This window comes from Morchella sextelata (genome assembly GCF_020137385.1).
Source record: "Morchella sextelata strain SCLS chromosome Unknown scls_3, whole genome shotgun sequence".
In the NCBI taxonomy this organism is placed as follows: domain Eukaryota; kingdom Fungi; phylum Ascomycota; class Pezizomycetes; order Pezizales; family Morchellaceae; genus Morchella; species Morchella sextelata.
Genome location: NW_025408618.1, coordinates 261,108 through 276,810, shown reverse-complemented (window position 1 = coordinate 276,810; position 15,703 = coordinate 261,108). Strand labels below are relative to the sequence as shown.

The following is a 15,703-nucleotide window of genomic DNA, read 5'->3' as shown; positions in this document are numbered from 1 at the left end:
AAAAGCTTCCTGAGGGCTGCACAAGACTACAAGTTTGCAAAAGCTTAATCATCAGTTCTACATACGGAGTGCCGAAACACCTCCACACCCTTAATATTCTCTTTCTTGGCAGATGTGAGGCGTTAGTCTATTAAGATAATTACATAAACCGCAATGTTAAGTACATATAGGCACGTAGAGTTCTCCCTATCAATCGAGACAAAGGAGGCCCACCTCTAGCTCCTGTTACAGCTATCAGTCTTAGTATGTATCGTATTTCAAATTACAATGATCATGAAGCCCCCTGAAAAATGTTTTTGATACCCCTCGTTACGAGATTGAAACAAAAATCATTGACCCCCGAAACTACACTCCATTAAATATAATCTTGAAAATATCCCCAACTCTATAAAACCAGCGCCATTATCGCTCCTAATAGAAACTCCATCACATCCTCGATACACTCACAACAGCACAACTACAACACTCAATTCCTCATTCCCAATACCCATTTCCAAACTTACTCAATTCAACTCAACTTTACCACCACAAATATGAACAACTTCCAATTCACCGTTGACGGCCAGATCGTCGATCTCGACACCTTCGTCCCCGAAGAGCGCCATCTTTCGCCCAACGACCCTGCCTACGCCCTCATGGACCTCTACCTCGGGGACAAAATGGGAGTCAAGGGATCTCTAAGATCCAGCCAATCATCGCACACAGGCAGCCACCGTAGTAGCCAAAGTGGATACGAGACTTCCGGTTCAAAGGCCAGCAAGCACAGCAGCCGCGGAGGATACGAGACTGGGGGATCCGCAGCCAGTGGATACCCCGGCTCTCGCACTCCTACTGTTGCATCCAACCGCACTTCTGGAGTTGCTGGATATCTTGAAGCACCGCCATCGCAGGCGTCTCACCATAGCAATAGGTCTTATGGTAGTGAGCATAGTACTATCAGAGGAGAGCCTTCAGTTCATTCTCATGTGTCTTCTAGACATACCGAGATTGGATCGCCTTCGGTTCACTCTCGTGCATCTTCTAGACACACTGAGATGGGCTCCCCTTCAGTTCACTCCCATGCATCTTCTAGACACACTGATATGGGCTCTAGGACTCCCACCGTTGCATCCAATCGCACCGCTGGAGTAGCTGGATATCTTGAGGCGCCGCCATCACACGCATCCCACCATAGCACTAGATCTTATGGCAGTGAGCATAGCACCATCAGAGGAGAGCCTTCAATTCACTCTCACGCATCTTCTAGACACACCGAGGCGGCCTCTCCTTCGATCCACCCCCGCCATACCGAAGCCCACGCGCCATCCCACATCTCGCACGCCGCATCCCGCCGCACCGAGGTCTACTCGCCCTCCCACATCAGCAGATCCAACACCCACCACAGTAGCTCTCGTGTTAGTGCTGCGCCGAGCATCAAGAGATCAAGCACTGGTACGCTCTCGGGGTACGACACTGTGGGGCCTGAGGATAGCATTTCGTCTGTGGAGTCCAAGTCGGGGAAGTCTAGGGCTAGCCGCCGTTAAACAGTTATAGGGTGAAGATTTAGGGGTTTATTTTTGGTTACGATATGGTATGGTATGGTAATATTGTTGACATTGACCGAGTTTCTTTGGCTTCTGATTTCTGATTTTGATTTCTTTCGATTGATTATTCGTTTATAGATTGCGTTGATTTTTAGTACCTAATGTGTTGGAGTGTAGCCTCTGGTTGTTGATCATCATTGCATACTGTTTTCTGTTTTCTGTTTTCTGTTTTTGATATTGCATTTATTCCTGTCGATTCGCCACGTGCACTCCTGTACCAAAAGCTAAAAAAAAATAAAAAAAAAAGATCAAGTTGGCGTGGGAGAAACATTCTCGATACTCGAGATTATTACTCCCAGCTCCCAAAAAAAAACATTGTTCCTAAAACTGATAGCATCTGTGATACCTCTCTTTTGCAATACTGGAATCGGAGAACATTCTCGAGACTCGAGATTGCCACTCCCGGCTCCTAAACTAAATAAACATTGTCTCTAACCCGAACTGATATCATCTGTGATACATCTCTTTTCAAGAACCATAAATTGTATGTTCAATCATGAAAAGTCACCCGTTGCTTCCAAACCATTACAACGACCAACGTCAAAGCGCAACCCAACCCAACCCAACCCAACCCAACCCAGAACCACCACGCTATAAATGTTTCAACTATAACCTCCCAGCACTATCAAAACAAAAGCTCCAGAAACGAAACGAAACCCAACCCAACCCAACGCAACAGTCCCAAGCTGCAAGTCCACCCACGCCATCCACCCAAGGATCGATCTCGCGATCGGACCCAAACCCCTCCCACGGAAAGGCCCTCTCCATTGAGTTATCTAACTCAGTCTGGGGAGGGAACTGTAGCCCACATGTAGTACACGTACTCTAACGGCATGCAGGGCACGAACAGGTGGCCGACACCCATCCTTGGCACAGTGCAGCATGCGCAGGGGGGAGGGGGGGGGGGGGGCTAATAAATCACGCTAACAGAGTATATCAGAGCACTCTCCTCGGCCGCGGGCCCCCTAACCACCGGTCCTCCCTCCCTCCCTCCCTCCCTCCTTCCTGCTGGAATCACCGCCGCTAATCATATTATTATTAAATTAATTTGTTTATTTCAAAGAAGTACGTACTTACCTCCTACATGTCGTTGCTGTTGTGTTGCACCAATATTATTCAAGGGGGGCGCCAAGTTTCCTGAAAAACATACTATTTGCTTTGCTTGAAAAACATGAAACATGATCATTGATATCAATATTTTTGATCAGAGCCGTTCTTTGGAATTCAAAGGGGAAGAGGGGAACTATGAACGTTGATAACATACAATTGGAACCCATCCTCTCCCGAATATAAAATCCTCCACACCGTCGATCGGACCAGCATCAATTCTAAAAAAAAACCACCGGAAATCGTTCAATATCCCAAATAATCATAGCCCACACCAGCCAGCCAGCTCCGATCGCCATGAAAATGAGCAACAACGCCACCCACTACTACAACTTCCAACCCCGCCATTACCAGCCTGGCGATCCGGGGTACATAGATCTCTCCTCCCGCACCGGCCCTTCCTCCGGATCAAGTGTGCGCTCGGGGAGCTCGCTACGATCGACATCGTATTACACGCATCCATCGAGTGCCAGCTCACAGAGATCCTTACAACATAACCCCCACACACAGTACTCAACTCCCCGCAGGCCCGGATACCCCGAGTCAGTCCATAGCGGGTACGCATCTTCCATCGGCTCCTACGCCTCGGCAGGGTACTGCGGGCCATCACTTTCGCCATCCGGGCGTGACAGATGGGTTCCGCCACAGGCGCCGTCGGTTGATGGCAGTAGCACTATAGGAAGAGGTGGAGCCAGATCGGAGTATTCGACTGCGTCTTCGCGGACTACAACTGATATGGGAGCGCCGTCTAGGCGGTCTTCGCTGTTGAGTCTGAGTTCGGGGGGGGATTCGGCGTACGGCAGTGGGGGCTCTGTCACTAGCAGGGGCGCTTCATTGACTAGCAGCAACCTGAGGAGGGCCAACACGAATAGCTCTTCTTCGTCGAGGTACACGGAGGGAAGGGTGTGGCCGACGAATAGCATTAATTGGGTTGTAGACCCAACTCGGAGGGCCGGAGAGCGTAGGCAATGATTGGCTTTTTATTATGATAGGGTTTGTGGTACTTGGGAGTTGGTTGTATTTGTGATTTTGGTCGGTCATGGAGTATTTGTACGGTTCATTTCATTTGTACGGTTTCTTTCGTTTGGATATTTCTTTTGTCAGCGCTGAGTTTGGGCACTGGAGGTTGGTAATACTGTAAGCTAGGTGCGGAGAACGGGCGAATTTGATGATTTGCGGCGACATGGATTATTTTGAATACTAAGGTTCAGTTCCCATAAAACAAAAGTGCTGTAAGATGTTCCAATGAAACCACTGCAATCCATCTCTTCGTTAGGCTCGTGCCTAGTACCAGGGATCAATAGTCATAAACTCACAGTAACCAGTCCCCCGCACCCAGCACCGTCAGCAACCCATCAACGGAAGCATTCCGATTTGCCAGCGTGAAACAGAGCGGCTATCGGCACGGAGAGGCCTATCAGCACAATTCCACATGACGAAAAAAAAAAAAAAAAAAAAAAATCAAAGCCTTGTTGGAAGAGATAGGATCAATAGTATTCTCAAAGAATGATGTTGATGAGAGAGCGCGGGGGGGGGGAGGTTGACAGATTTATTTATATCCAAGCTGACAAGGTGTTTACATGACGTGTCCGGGCCCCGAGGAGCCCGAGTAACTGAGCGCGAGTGATAATCCATGAGCGGTGCTACGCCCCCCCCCTCGATCGAGCTCGTCACCGCATGCACTTTCTTTTGCTCCCCTACAAAATCTATATATCAGTACATGCTTAATAGAATTACCTTTCCCCTTTCTTACCGCCTCTCTTACCTCGATCCTTCCTTACCTCCTACCTCCGCCCCCCTATTACCCCCCTCGTGTGGACGGGGCTTGGCAGGCCGAAACCCCCCAGCAGCGTGACGGGCCGAGTGAGATGCAATGATCGATCCAACCACCCACCCACCCACCCATCCGCCTGCCTGCCTGCCTACAGCTGCAGCTGCAGATGCCGCGCGAGCCCTACAGCTCCGCAAACCCTACATCACCCCACTGCCCCGCCATCTACATGCAGACGGTACTTTATCATGATTGTCGTCGTCACTGCACGAAGGGGTTCTTCTGTCTCTACTATTGATCGGTCAATGGGTTGGTTGTACCGATTCACGCCCCGAGTGAGATGAGATGACCCGCCCGCAACCGCACCGTCCGTTCTGTGTATCGTCGCCGCGGACCCCGCTGCAGGAGGGCAAACTCGTCTCCTCGCGTCCCATATCAACATCACACCGCACACCACAATGTTCTCCCCACAAGCAAGCAAGATCTTTCCATAACATAGGCTTAAGTAGCATTATCCATAACCATTCCCCTCCCCTTCCATTTCATTTCGTTTAGTTTCGTCCAGTCCCATCATGACCATATAGATAGAGTACAGCGCGCGCGCGCAAGCCAACAGTGTGTTTATATACCCCGATCTCACCACCATCCACAAGCACAAGCGCAAGCAACAAGCAAGCACAAGAAAGCAAGAGAAAAAGCAAGCAACAAGCAAGCACAAGAAAGCAAGAGAAAAAGCGCACAACAAGAAAGAAATCGATATCCAGAAACACTACAATACAGGTTAAAAGAAAGAGCACTTTATATCAATATAAAAAGCAAAAAACAGAAGAAAGAGCCCCCCCCCCTCTAGACCGCCCCCTCATCACTCCCACTCCCCTCACACGCCCTCAACGCCTCCTCCACACTCCCCACAAAATGGCTCTCCCCACCCACCACGCCCACAATCCCACTCTTCACAAACATGGCCCACACCCCGCCCTCCATCGGCACCCTACTAAACCACACGGCCACGCCCCTATTCACATACCCGCGCACAATCTCCGTCAACACCTGCGTCCCACTCCCATCCATCCTCCGCACCCCCTTCACATCAAACACCACCGTCCTCGTGCCCACGCCCCTCCCGCGGATCCGCGGCAGCGACGGATGCGCCCTCGCATCCCCGTACCGCTCCAGCCTCCTCAACCGATTCTTCAGCTCGCCCGTGTTCGCGAACGTCAGCCCCTCCGTCAGCTTCACGATCAAGCACCCCTCGACGTCCTCGAGCTCCTCGGCCGGCACCTCCTCGGCCGCCTTAAACGTGTTGAGCGTTCCCGGCACGCGGCCAAGGATCTGGATGCGCGCGCGCGTCGAGTGGCGGATGACCTGGATGAGGGAGATGCCGACGCCGATGGCGATGCCCGTCTCGAGCGACCAGATGACGGTCGTCAGGAAGACGAGGAGCATTGTCGCCAGGTCGGCGTAGGCGCGGATGTGGTAGAAGAACTTGATGTCCTCCGGCGCCTCCTCGAGGAGCGAGACGGCGACGACGGAGATCATGGCGCAGAGCACGCAGCGCGGGAGGTAGTAGAAGTAGGGGAGGAGGAAGATTGTGCAGATGATGGTGCAGAGCGAGAGCACGACGGAGGAGACGGGCGTGCGGCCGCCGGTGGCCTTGTTGACCTTGCTGCGGCCGTAGCCGCCGAAGGCGGGCAGGGCCTGGAAGCAGCCGCCGAGGATGTTGGCCGTGCCGAGGGCGATGAGCTCGCGGTTTGAGGAGATGTTGGCGTCGAGCGTCGTGCCGAGCGACTTTGCGGCGACGACGGACTCGAAGAAGCCCAGCACGGAGATCAGGAAGGCCGTGGACATGGTCTCCTGCAGGTTCGTGAGGTGCGAGAGCTGGAAGGGGAACTTGAAGCTGAAGAGGGAGCCGCTGGGCGCCTCGACGTTGCCCAGCACCTGCAGGCCCTTGGTGTCCCAGCTGAGGTTGGACGTGAGGATGGCCGAGATCACGACGACGAGGAAGCGGTCGGGCAGGAAGGCGATGTACGGCGCGCGCTTCTCAAACACCTTCTTGATGTGGCGGCCAACCATGATGATGCTGAACGAGACCGCCGCCACGGCGAACGTGAGCGTGTGCGCGCCGCCCAGGTTGCGCAGGATCCACACGGCCTTGGTCAGCGAGCTGCTGTGCAGCACGCCCGCCGCCTTGGCCGCGTCCGTGAGCCCCAGCTCCGGGATCGACTGGTCCACGAAGATGACGAACCCCACCGCCGAGATGAACCCGCGCAGCAGCGGGCGACTGAGCACGCTGTCGAGAAACCCGAGACGCACAATGCCCGCAATGAACGCAAAGGCGCCCGTCATGCCAGTTATCACGCCGGCGAGACGGGCATTGTTCTCCGCCTCGTCGCCGTCGTCGAAGGCGGGTGCGTGGTGCTGGTTCAGGGTGCGGATTGCGGTTCCCAGCAGGAGGGAGCCGGCGGCCTCGGGGCCGACGGCCATGGTCGGGCAGGACCCGAGGAGGGCGTACACCTGCGCAATTAATATGTTAGCCAATTGGCCCCCCATCGCCCCGGAACACACAGCAGGGCATGCGGGCATCCTACCAGTGGCTGAATCGCAAACGAGTAGAGCCCGTGGATGGGCGGGAGATGCGCCAGATTCGCCGACAGCGACAGGGCCATGGGGATATAAAACGACGCCATAGTAACTACACCCACACATCAATTCCCCCCCCACTCCAATCACCAAGAACAGAGAAAACCTACCACCGGCAACCACATCCCCCAGCAGACAGCTGCGGTCATACTCCCTCATCCAGCCAATGCTGGGTATGTAGTAGCTCGCATACATCAGCCACGGCCGCTTGACACCGGCCTCCTGCGCCATGCGGGCCGTGGTCGTCTTGCGCTTCAGCAGGATGCCGCCGCCCATGCGCACCTCCGAGCTGGTGGCGCCGAGGATCAGCGGCGTGGTCGGGCGCGTGTCGTCGTCGGACGAGAAGGTGCCGTGGTCGCTGTTGTTGCCGTCGAAGCGGGGGGCCAGCAGACGCGTGAAGGGGTTTGGCTCGGAGCCCTTGGGCGCGCGGGAGCCGCTGGGGTCCGACATTGTGGCGCGGGGGGGGGGGGGGGAAGTTGGTTTAGCGGGTGGGCTCAGGCTGGGGGCATGAACTGGCGGTGAGGCAGGTAGGTAGGTGTAGATGTGTAGATAGGTAGACAGGTGTAAGAGGGCAATGTTTTATAGAAGCAGCAGCGGTGAGTGGTAAATTAAGTGGAGGAGGAGGAGGAGAAGAGAGAGGGGGGGGGGGGGGGGGGGATGGAGGAGTGAAAAAGCAACAGGCAGTAGAGTCAGTCAGTTATCTATGTATGTAAACCGGCACGTTCGGCCGCATATCGACGTCTATCTATGCAGGCCAGGCCCGCCCGTCCGTCCGTCCCTGTGAATCTGGACCCTGCCTGTGCCCTGCCTGTGCCCTGCCTGACCTGAGCAAACCTCTCTGCAAACCTCCCGTCCGTCCATCCATCCATCCATCGATCCATCCACCATCCACCATCCATCCATCTCATCCAAACCTAGATTACAAAAAAAACGTCACCGCTCCCCCCACCCCGCACCCGGGAACGCATCCAGTCCCCGATTAATCCCCCCCCTCTACCAGCCTGTCAGCTGCCGACTGTCGATACCCGACAGCCATTGCACACATACAGACAGTCGAGAAACTCCCCCATCAGCATCAGCTGACGAGACGAGACGAGACGAGACCCTGCAGCTGAGACCAAAGCTTGGCTCTCTCGTAACATCGCACCTCGTGCCCGTGGCGAAAAGTGTAGTTTTGGTGTGCTTACCGCGTGCGACTGCCTGCCTGCTACATACAACCGAGCCGGGGGGGGGGGGGGGGGGGGGGTTTGGGTTAGTTAGTATTTGATTTAATCTGCCGTGGCCGAGGTGGGTGGGTAGGTAGGAATGATGGCATTTGCGCGTTGTGGGTGCAGATAGATATCGGGATTCGGATGATGATGATGATGATGATGATGATGATGATGATGTGAGATCATATCACAGAATCTATCAAGTACTTGATATTATGTACTCTACATATAGTGACATGTATTTGGCACAAGGACATGAATCTACAATCCCTCTTGTAGAGCTCCAATATTTCTACATTCCAACCCCCCCCCCCAACCGCAACAGCAACAGCTGCCGAATATGAGTCCACTCACCCAAGCCGCTGGGTTGAGTCACACGCCAGTGCCATAGTCCGTTACTTAACACCCCGCGGTAGCCCAGGCTGCCCAGCCAACCCAAGCGCCAACCCAAACCCAGCAGCTAAAAAGTGCACCCCATCCGATCATTACCACCAAATCTGCGGCTCGATCATTACCCCTTAGTTGAAGCTACTATAAACAACACCAATGGCGGGTCTACCAGAGTCTCAGTTCTTCAGACCGCTTACGGGCGTCGGCGCGCCAGCGGTCGTAGACGGTGCATTAACGCTAGCACTTACTCTGCCATTCGTGGCGGATGTAGAACAGAATATAGTGCTGCTTACGGAGTCTGAGTATCCTATATACACCGCGAAGCGGAAAACCTCGGCGCTGCCAGATACGGCGCGGATATACATCTTGGAGCCTACACACGACAAAGAGACCGGGGAGTGGCGTCTACCCGTTCTCTGGCCCGCGGGGAATAACTGGCGGGTCAAGCACGGGTTTGGGGCTGTTGATTTCCGCGCTACAATACACCCCCCGTTACACGAAGGCGAGCCAGACCTAGACAGCACACAGGATTCCGCGCAGGAGAGGGTTATAGTAGACGGCATACCACTCCCACCCTCCGCCGACATCGGCCTCCTCGACGCCCTCTTCCTCCGCGCGCGCAGCACAGACACGCAACTCCGCTGGGCAGCCCACACCGCAACATCCTATCCCTCCTCAGAGCGCGGCTGGGCCCGCCTCGGCGACACCGCCCTCGCCGCCGCCTGGTGGAAGCTCGCCATGCTCTCGTACCAGCACGCCCACACGCTCTCCACCACGCCCAAGCGGCAAGCGTACTACGCCAAACACATCACCTCCTGCAGCGCGCACACCGAGTACGGGCCCCTCTTCACCGACGACGAGGCCTCGCACATCACCGCCGCGCTCCCCGCCGCACTGGTACAGACGCTCAGCGCGCCGTGGACCACGCCGCCGCCTGCTCTCCCGAGCCCGGCCTCGAGAGCCCTGGAGTCGCGGACTCGATACTGCACGCTGCACCCGCGCCACCAGCTCCCGCGCTTCTTCTCATGGCTCGTGCCCCACCACCTCTGCGCCATGAGCACGCCGCGCAACGAGGCCGACGTGCAAGCGCTGCACGCCAAGCTGGGCGTGACGCACATCGTCACGCTGACGGCCGAGACGCCGCTGCCGCCGCTGTGGTTCCCGCCTGCGGGCGGGGTGCGCAACACGTTTGTGCCGGTTGAGAACTACTATGCGCCGACGGTGGCGCAGATGGACCGCGTGCTGAGGTTGATTGTTGAAGAGCCGTATTATGATGTTGATGGGCGCGGGGCGACGCTGGTGCACTGCGGCGGCGGGAAGGGGCGTGCGGGGACCGTGCTGGCGTGTTATGTCGCGCTGTTTGGGTTCACTGTGGGCGGCGAGGACGGGCCGCCGGTGATGGCGGCGGGGGCGGCGGTGGAGGCGGTGAGGGGGATGAGGAGCGGGAGTATTGAGACGGAGCAGCAGGAGCGGTTTGTGGCGTCTTATGTTTCTCTTGCGTGGAAGCGGCATGGGCGCGGGGAGCCGCTGATTGGGAATGGTGGGGAGGTTGACGAGCCTACTAGCGTGGAGATGGAGGTGATGGGCAGTAGTGAGGTGCCGGATTTTGTGGTGCTGGTGGGGCTGCAGGGGAGCGGGAAGAGCGGGTTTGCGCGGATGTGTAGGCTGCGGAACCCTAATGTTGAGGTTCTGTCGCCGGATGAGATCGTGGCTGAAGAGCGGGTTGGGACGGCGTCTGCGAAAAGGGCCTGCGAGGCTGCCGTGGGTCAATGGAGGGGTGGCGGCAGCAGGAAGGTGCTTGTTCTAGATCGATGTAATCCCACGCCTAGTGAGCGCAGGGAGTGGACCAAGATGTTCAATTACAGCGCCAACATCACCGCAGTATGGTTCGACTATGATGCAGAGCTTTGTCAATCCCGCGCTGAGCACCGGGGTTTGCACCCTACGATGCCGCCGCACCGCGTCAAGAGTGCCATCTCCAGTACCGCAAAGTTATTGCAGCCTCCAACGCTGGATGAAGGCTTCACGGGTGTTGTGAGAGTAAGGTGTATCGCGAATGCGGTCGAGCTGGCGAATCGCTGGTTTGGAGAGGTGCCTATGAGAAAATTCGTCAGGACGAGGCATCTACTTGATCTGGGGTCCGCAACACGGGACGATCTAGTCCTCGATAGCAACGATCTGGAGGGACGGTTCCAGAAGATGGTTGTGGTGGAAGAGAAAGTGGACGGCGCGAATATTGGTTTTTCGCTTGACGCCACAGGGAAGATATTGGTGCAGAACCGCAGCCATTACATCAGCTCCTCTGACCAGGCCCAGTTCTCGAAGATAGACTGGTGGCTGGAGAGATATGGGCCGAAGTTGTACAGGGTGTTGGCGAGAGACGAGGTGTTGAAGGAGAGATATGTGTTGTTTGGAGAATGGATGGCGGCAACACATAGCATTGCATATACGAGGCTTCCCGCGTTCTTTTTGGCCTTTGACTTGTTAGATCGTTTGACAGGAAGCTTCGTGGGGCGGGACACTTTGGTGGGGCTCCTGAAGAACAGCGGTATCAGTATAGTGCCAGAGATTTATAGAGGTATATTAGAGGGAAGGGAGATGCTGCTGGGGTTCTTGGAAAGGGAGAGCCTGTTTGCGCCTGGCACAAGGGTAGAGGGAGTGGTTGTCAGGTGGCAGAACGGCGAGAGAGGAAAGGTTGTCAGAGAGAATTTTGTTGCTGGGAGTGAGCATTGGAGTAAGAATGAGTATAGGAAAAATAGGCTCGCGGCGGAGGAGGAGGCCGAGTGAGAGCCTGTGGTTGGTGCGAGTGATTGCCTGTGACTATGGCAATGATCGCGTCCATAAGAATCCTGCCTCTCTCTCGGACGATTGTCAGATATGTGCATGCACACTTGCCAACGTAAGTTGTATTTTTGGTCCTCAATAGATTTGGTGTGTATTTGAAGCTTTATAGCTGTAGCCACACAAATCCCAGGTTTCCCAAATGCAGAAACCATGGTAGTACACTGCTTTATAAAGCTTAATAGATACCAAAAAACTGTAGGAGCCTTAAAATAAAAAGATTCTTCGATAAATCATCGTCTACTAAAAGCCTTTATCACTGTATCACCCCATCACAACTAGGAGTCGGCCATGAGGTTATGGCATCTTCATAACAGTTATCGATGTCTCAGCGGTCAACATTTCGAGAAGAATTTCTGAGCACACATCGACAATATTCAGTTGATGAACTGACAGTCCGTTTACTACCATCAATTCACCTAAAGGTGGAGGTAGGTACACCCTTAGATACCGCCTCTGGAACTTGAATTGGAGGGCGCAAATCCAGGGTTACGCGCATACCGAGGCAAAATACAATCTGGATCCGTGGATTCAGATTTTACTCTTCCCAGAGAAGCTTTCCATTATATAATTGTCTATTCTAGCCTTTAAGGCCCGCATTCACGCCCGGGAGTTCCCAAATTTAGTTCCCTGAGGTGTCGAATCAAAGTATGAAGCCCATATGCTAGCGCTGAGCCAAGTCAAATGTAACAACTATATGTAACTTAAGATCCACTAGTAAACCCTGAAGAATCCGAATAATTCCCATTTTCAGTGGTTTGTATTTACTGTATTCCCCGTTGAGTCCTAAAAGAGGTATGTTCGACAATACGGGTCTCAAGCTTAAAGAGTCCTACGCATAAAAGCCAGACATTGTTGATCTGAAGTTTGTGCCTCTGCTGTTTGTTTTGATCGTTTAATATCATCAAACCATCAGGTTGGTCATAGAAGTTGTAAAGCTAGCTTGAGCCTGCGCATAGGCTATGGTCCTCAAAGTTTTGGTAGCGTAGCCTCCATGGCCACGGCCATTGACGCCCACGGGATATCTTGATGCTGCGGGTCTTGAAGCATTACATAGGGCAATCTTCGAGACTATAAGCTTGGTCTCTGCACCATCTGCCGTAACATGTCCCTCCTACCCTTAAAGATTTAACATTGGATTATTGCGCTGAACAATTAGCAGTTTATAGAGTGACTGCGAGGTGCGGGCGATTTTTTGAAGGTGATTCTGAGAGAGGATAGGTCCAAGGAGACCCCGGTAGAGATGATGGGGGAATTAGTGCGAGGAAGTTGGTTGCATGGTATCTTAGTTGAAAAGTAGAAGCCGAAATGTCAAAAAAAGCTCCGCCTGTCCGGAACTTATAACGATATCGAAAGAGCCGCACAACCCATGACTGAAGCCAAATCCCAAACAGAAGTAGCATTTCGAATAATCTCCGATTCCGCTACTGGCGTTGTTCGAGAATCCGGAGAATTAATGAGTGACATTAGAGTTTCTTGGCCACACTAAAAAACTTTTGCATCTAGTTGTCTCTCTTTCTCTCATGGAGCAAACAAGCCGGTATTTTGGTGCCCATCAGCCTCTTGTATGCGCTCCGGCGTACATGCAGCCCCACAGCAAGACGATGCACACATGGAAACCCTCACATGAAAGCCCAGCAGCGTGGATCTCTGCTCTAACGCACGTGTAGATAGCTCGTGCAACAGATAATACCCGGAGGACAGTTCGCCCTGCAAGGAGTTGGACTCGGGAACGGTGAGCTTGAGTTTGGTTGTTGTCGCACTTCCAAGAAGTTGTCCCCCGAGTGAGGTTTCTTATCCTTATCAAGCACCAGAGGAGCTTTTTCATAATGTTAAAGTATCTCTCAAAACATATAATCTCTATTCAAGAAATTATTTGGGAAACTTTTAAAATATAGGGAGGGTATATCAAAGCGTTTTTATTAGGGTTGATGCATTTCGGGGTAGTTGTTCCGGACACCGCGTTAAGGTCCCCGTCCCAAACATTTTGGCCCAACGAAAAACCTCAACCCCAGGCCCCTTCACTTCACCTCGTCCCGTTCAACAACAACTAACGCCGGTTCTTCCTCTCTTCCTCCTACTTCCCCCCCTCATCTCCATTCCCTTTCTTATCCTCTCTAGAAGGGTTTTTTTGCCTCCATTTTATCTCTCCCCAATTGATACCAGCGATGTCGGCCTCAGCAGTTCTTTCAAGAGCTTCATCTCGCGGGGTGGCTTCGTGCCTGAGGAGCAGTGGTATTAAGAGTGCTGGCTTCTTGAGAGTGTATGTATTAATTTTGTTGTTATTACGGTTTTACCCATCTTTTTGGTTGGTAAATTTGCGGGGATGGCAAATTTTAGGATGTAGCATCAGCATAGTGGGGTTATCTTTCCAAGATCTGCGGTGCTGCGCAAAGATAGATACTCTACTCAAAATTATGGGGACTACTGCTGACGCTTATTTTATAGTAGGAATCAACCTCAATGCCTTTCTGCGCTCTCCCGATACTATGCCTCAAAATGTGTGTAAACTTTTTTCCCGCAGGTATCAATGGTGCGGAGAGCTAACATGATTGGATAGCATACCCCCCTCACACCGTCATCACCATGCCAGCGCTCTCCCCTACGATGACCTCAGGTAACATTGGGACATGGCAGAAGAACCCCGGTGACACTATCAGCCCTGGAGATGTTTTGGTTGAGATCGAGACGGACAAGGCTCAGATGGACTTTGAGTACCAGGAGGATGGTGTCCTGGCCAAGGTCCTGAAGGATAGCGGATCGAAGGATGTCGCTGTCGGAAACGTAAGTTTTTGTTTACTCGGGCCTGCGCCGTAAACATTACGATGAAATTTTTGGAGTGCTGACTGCAGAAATACAGCCCATTGCCATCCTTGTAGAGGAGGGTGAAGACATCAGTGCCTTCGCCGACTTCACTGTTGAGAGCGCTGGCGGCGAGTCCAAGGCTCCACCACCACCAAAGGAAGAGGCCTCTGAGTCTTCTGAGCCCCCCAAGCCTGCCCCCACCAGTGTGAAATCTGAGGAGCCAACCTCCAGCGGCGGCAAACTTGAGACTGTTCTTGACCGCGAAGGACGTATTGCGATCTCGCCTCTCGCCAAGAAGCTTGCTCTTGAGAAGGGTATTGCTTTGAAGGACATCAAGGGATCTGGTGAGGGTGGACGCATCACCAAGGCCGATGTTGAAAAGGCCAAGCCCAGCAATGTTTCCGCGGCTGCCGCCCCCAGCGGAGCTAACAGCACCGATGTCCCATTGACTTCTATGCGTAAGACCATCGCCAGTCGCCTTACCCAGTCTAAGAACACCAACCCCCACTACTACGTTTCCAGCACCCTCTCTGTCGGAAAGCTTCTCAAGCTTCGCGAGGCCCTTAACGCTACGGCCAATGGCGAGTACAAGCTTTCGGTCAACGACTTCATGATCAAGGCTGTTGCTGCGGCGCTTATCAAGGTCCCTACCGTCAACTCCTCCTACCGTGAGGATGAAGGCGTGATCCGCACCTTCAACACCGCCGACATCTCTGTTGCCGTTGCCACACCAGTCGGACTTATGACCCCCATTGTCAAGGGCGCCGACTCAAGGGGATTGGCTTCTATCTCCCAGGAAGTCAAGGCCTTGTCTGGAAAGGCTAGGGATGGTAAGCTGAAGCCGGAGGAGTACCAGGGTGGTACCTTTACCATCTCCAACATGGGAATGAACCCCGCCGTTGAGAGGTTCACAGCTATCATCAACCCCCCACAGGCCGGTATCTTGGCTGTAGGAACAGTCAGGAAGGTCGCTGTTCAGGGTGCGGATGGTGGTATTCAGTGGGATGATCAGATTGTTGTCACTGGATCTTTTGATCACCGGTAAGTCATCACATGGATATATAATGTACTCGCACGGACTCAAGCTAATTGATGTGCTACAGGGTTGTTGACGGAGCTGTCGGTGGTGAGTTCTTGAAGGCTTTGAAGAACTTTGTTGAGAACCCACTCGCGCTGTTGCTGTAAAACGCTACAACTTTGATGTTTGTTGATGGGGAAGGCATTGGAATGGGATATAGACGGTAGTTAGTTAACGGACAAAAAACTAGCATCAGCGTGTAAAGCAATGATGTTTGTCTGCAATTCGAGTTTAGTTTGGCGTGTATAATTCAATAACTCTTCTATTTTTTTTCTCT

At 53.4% G+C, this 15,703-nt stretch overlaps 6 protein-coding genes across 6 annotated transcripts; 3 read left to right on the top strand and 3 right to left on the bottom strand.

The window, feature by feature from the left end:
- Positions 1 to 533: 533 nt before the first annotated feature.
- H6S33_008901 (uncharacterized protein) lies at positions 534 to 1,523 on the top strand (the record flags this gene model as incomplete). The annotated part of the gene is made up of 1 exon (XM_044840886.1): positions 534 to 1,523. One exon carries the CDS (start codon positions 534 to 536, stop codon positions 1,521 to 1,523), a length of 990 nt encoding a protein of 329 aa, XP_044697716.1.
- A 1,745-nt stretch (positions 1,524 to 3,268) lies between these two features.
- On the bottom strand, positions 3,269 to 3,613 carry H6S33_008900 (uncharacterized protein; the record flags this gene model as incomplete). The annotated part of the gene is made up of 1 exon (XM_044840875.1): positions 3,269 to 3,613. One exon carries the CDS (start codon positions 3,611 to 3,613, stop codon positions 3,269 to 3,271), a length of 345 nt encoding a protein of 114 aa, XP_044697715.1.
- A 219-nt stretch (positions 3,614 to 3,832) lies between these two features.
- Positions 3,833 to 4,711, bottom strand: H6S33_008899 (uncharacterized protein; the record flags this gene model as incomplete). Its single annotated transcript, XM_044840864.1, has 5 exons — positions 3,833 to 3,944; positions 4,007 to 4,086; positions 4,236 to 4,387; positions 4,456 to 4,474; positions 4,691 to 4,711. 5 exons carry the CDS (start codon positions 4,709 to 4,711, stop codon positions 3,833 to 3,835), a joined length of 384 nt encoding a protein of 127 aa, XP_044697714.1.
- A 596-nt stretch (positions 4,712 to 5,307) lies between these two features.
- H6S33_008898 (uncharacterized protein) lies at positions 5,308 to 7,551 on the bottom strand (the record flags this gene model as incomplete). Its single annotated transcript, XM_044840853.1, has 3 exons — positions 5,308 to 6,975; positions 7,050 to 7,153; positions 7,212 to 7,551. 3 exons carry the CDS (start codon positions 7,549 to 7,551, stop codon positions 5,308 to 5,310), a joined length of 2,112 nt encoding a protein of 703 aa, XP_044697713.1.
- Positions 7,552 to 8,858: 1,307 nt separating this feature from the next.
- Positions 8,859 to 11,489, top strand: H6S33_008897 (uncharacterized protein; the record flags this gene model as incomplete). Its single annotated transcript, XM_044840842.1, has 1 exon — positions 8,859 to 11,489. One exon carries the CDS (start codon positions 8,859 to 8,861, stop codon positions 11,487 to 11,489), a length of 2,631 nt encoding a protein of 876 aa, XP_044697712.1.
- Positions 11,490 to 13,711: 2,222 nt separating this feature from the next.
- H6S33_008896 (uncharacterized protein) lies at positions 13,712 to 15,533 on the top strand (the record flags this gene model as incomplete). Its single annotated transcript, XM_044840831.1, has 5 exons — positions 13,712 to 13,806; positions 13,992 to 14,044; positions 14,104 to 14,327; positions 14,404 to 15,389; positions 15,452 to 15,533. 5 exons carry the CDS (start codon positions 13,712 to 13,714, stop codon positions 15,531 to 15,533), a joined length of 1,440 nt encoding a protein of 479 aa, XP_044697711.1.
- Positions 15,534 to 15,703: the final 170 nt, after the last annotated feature.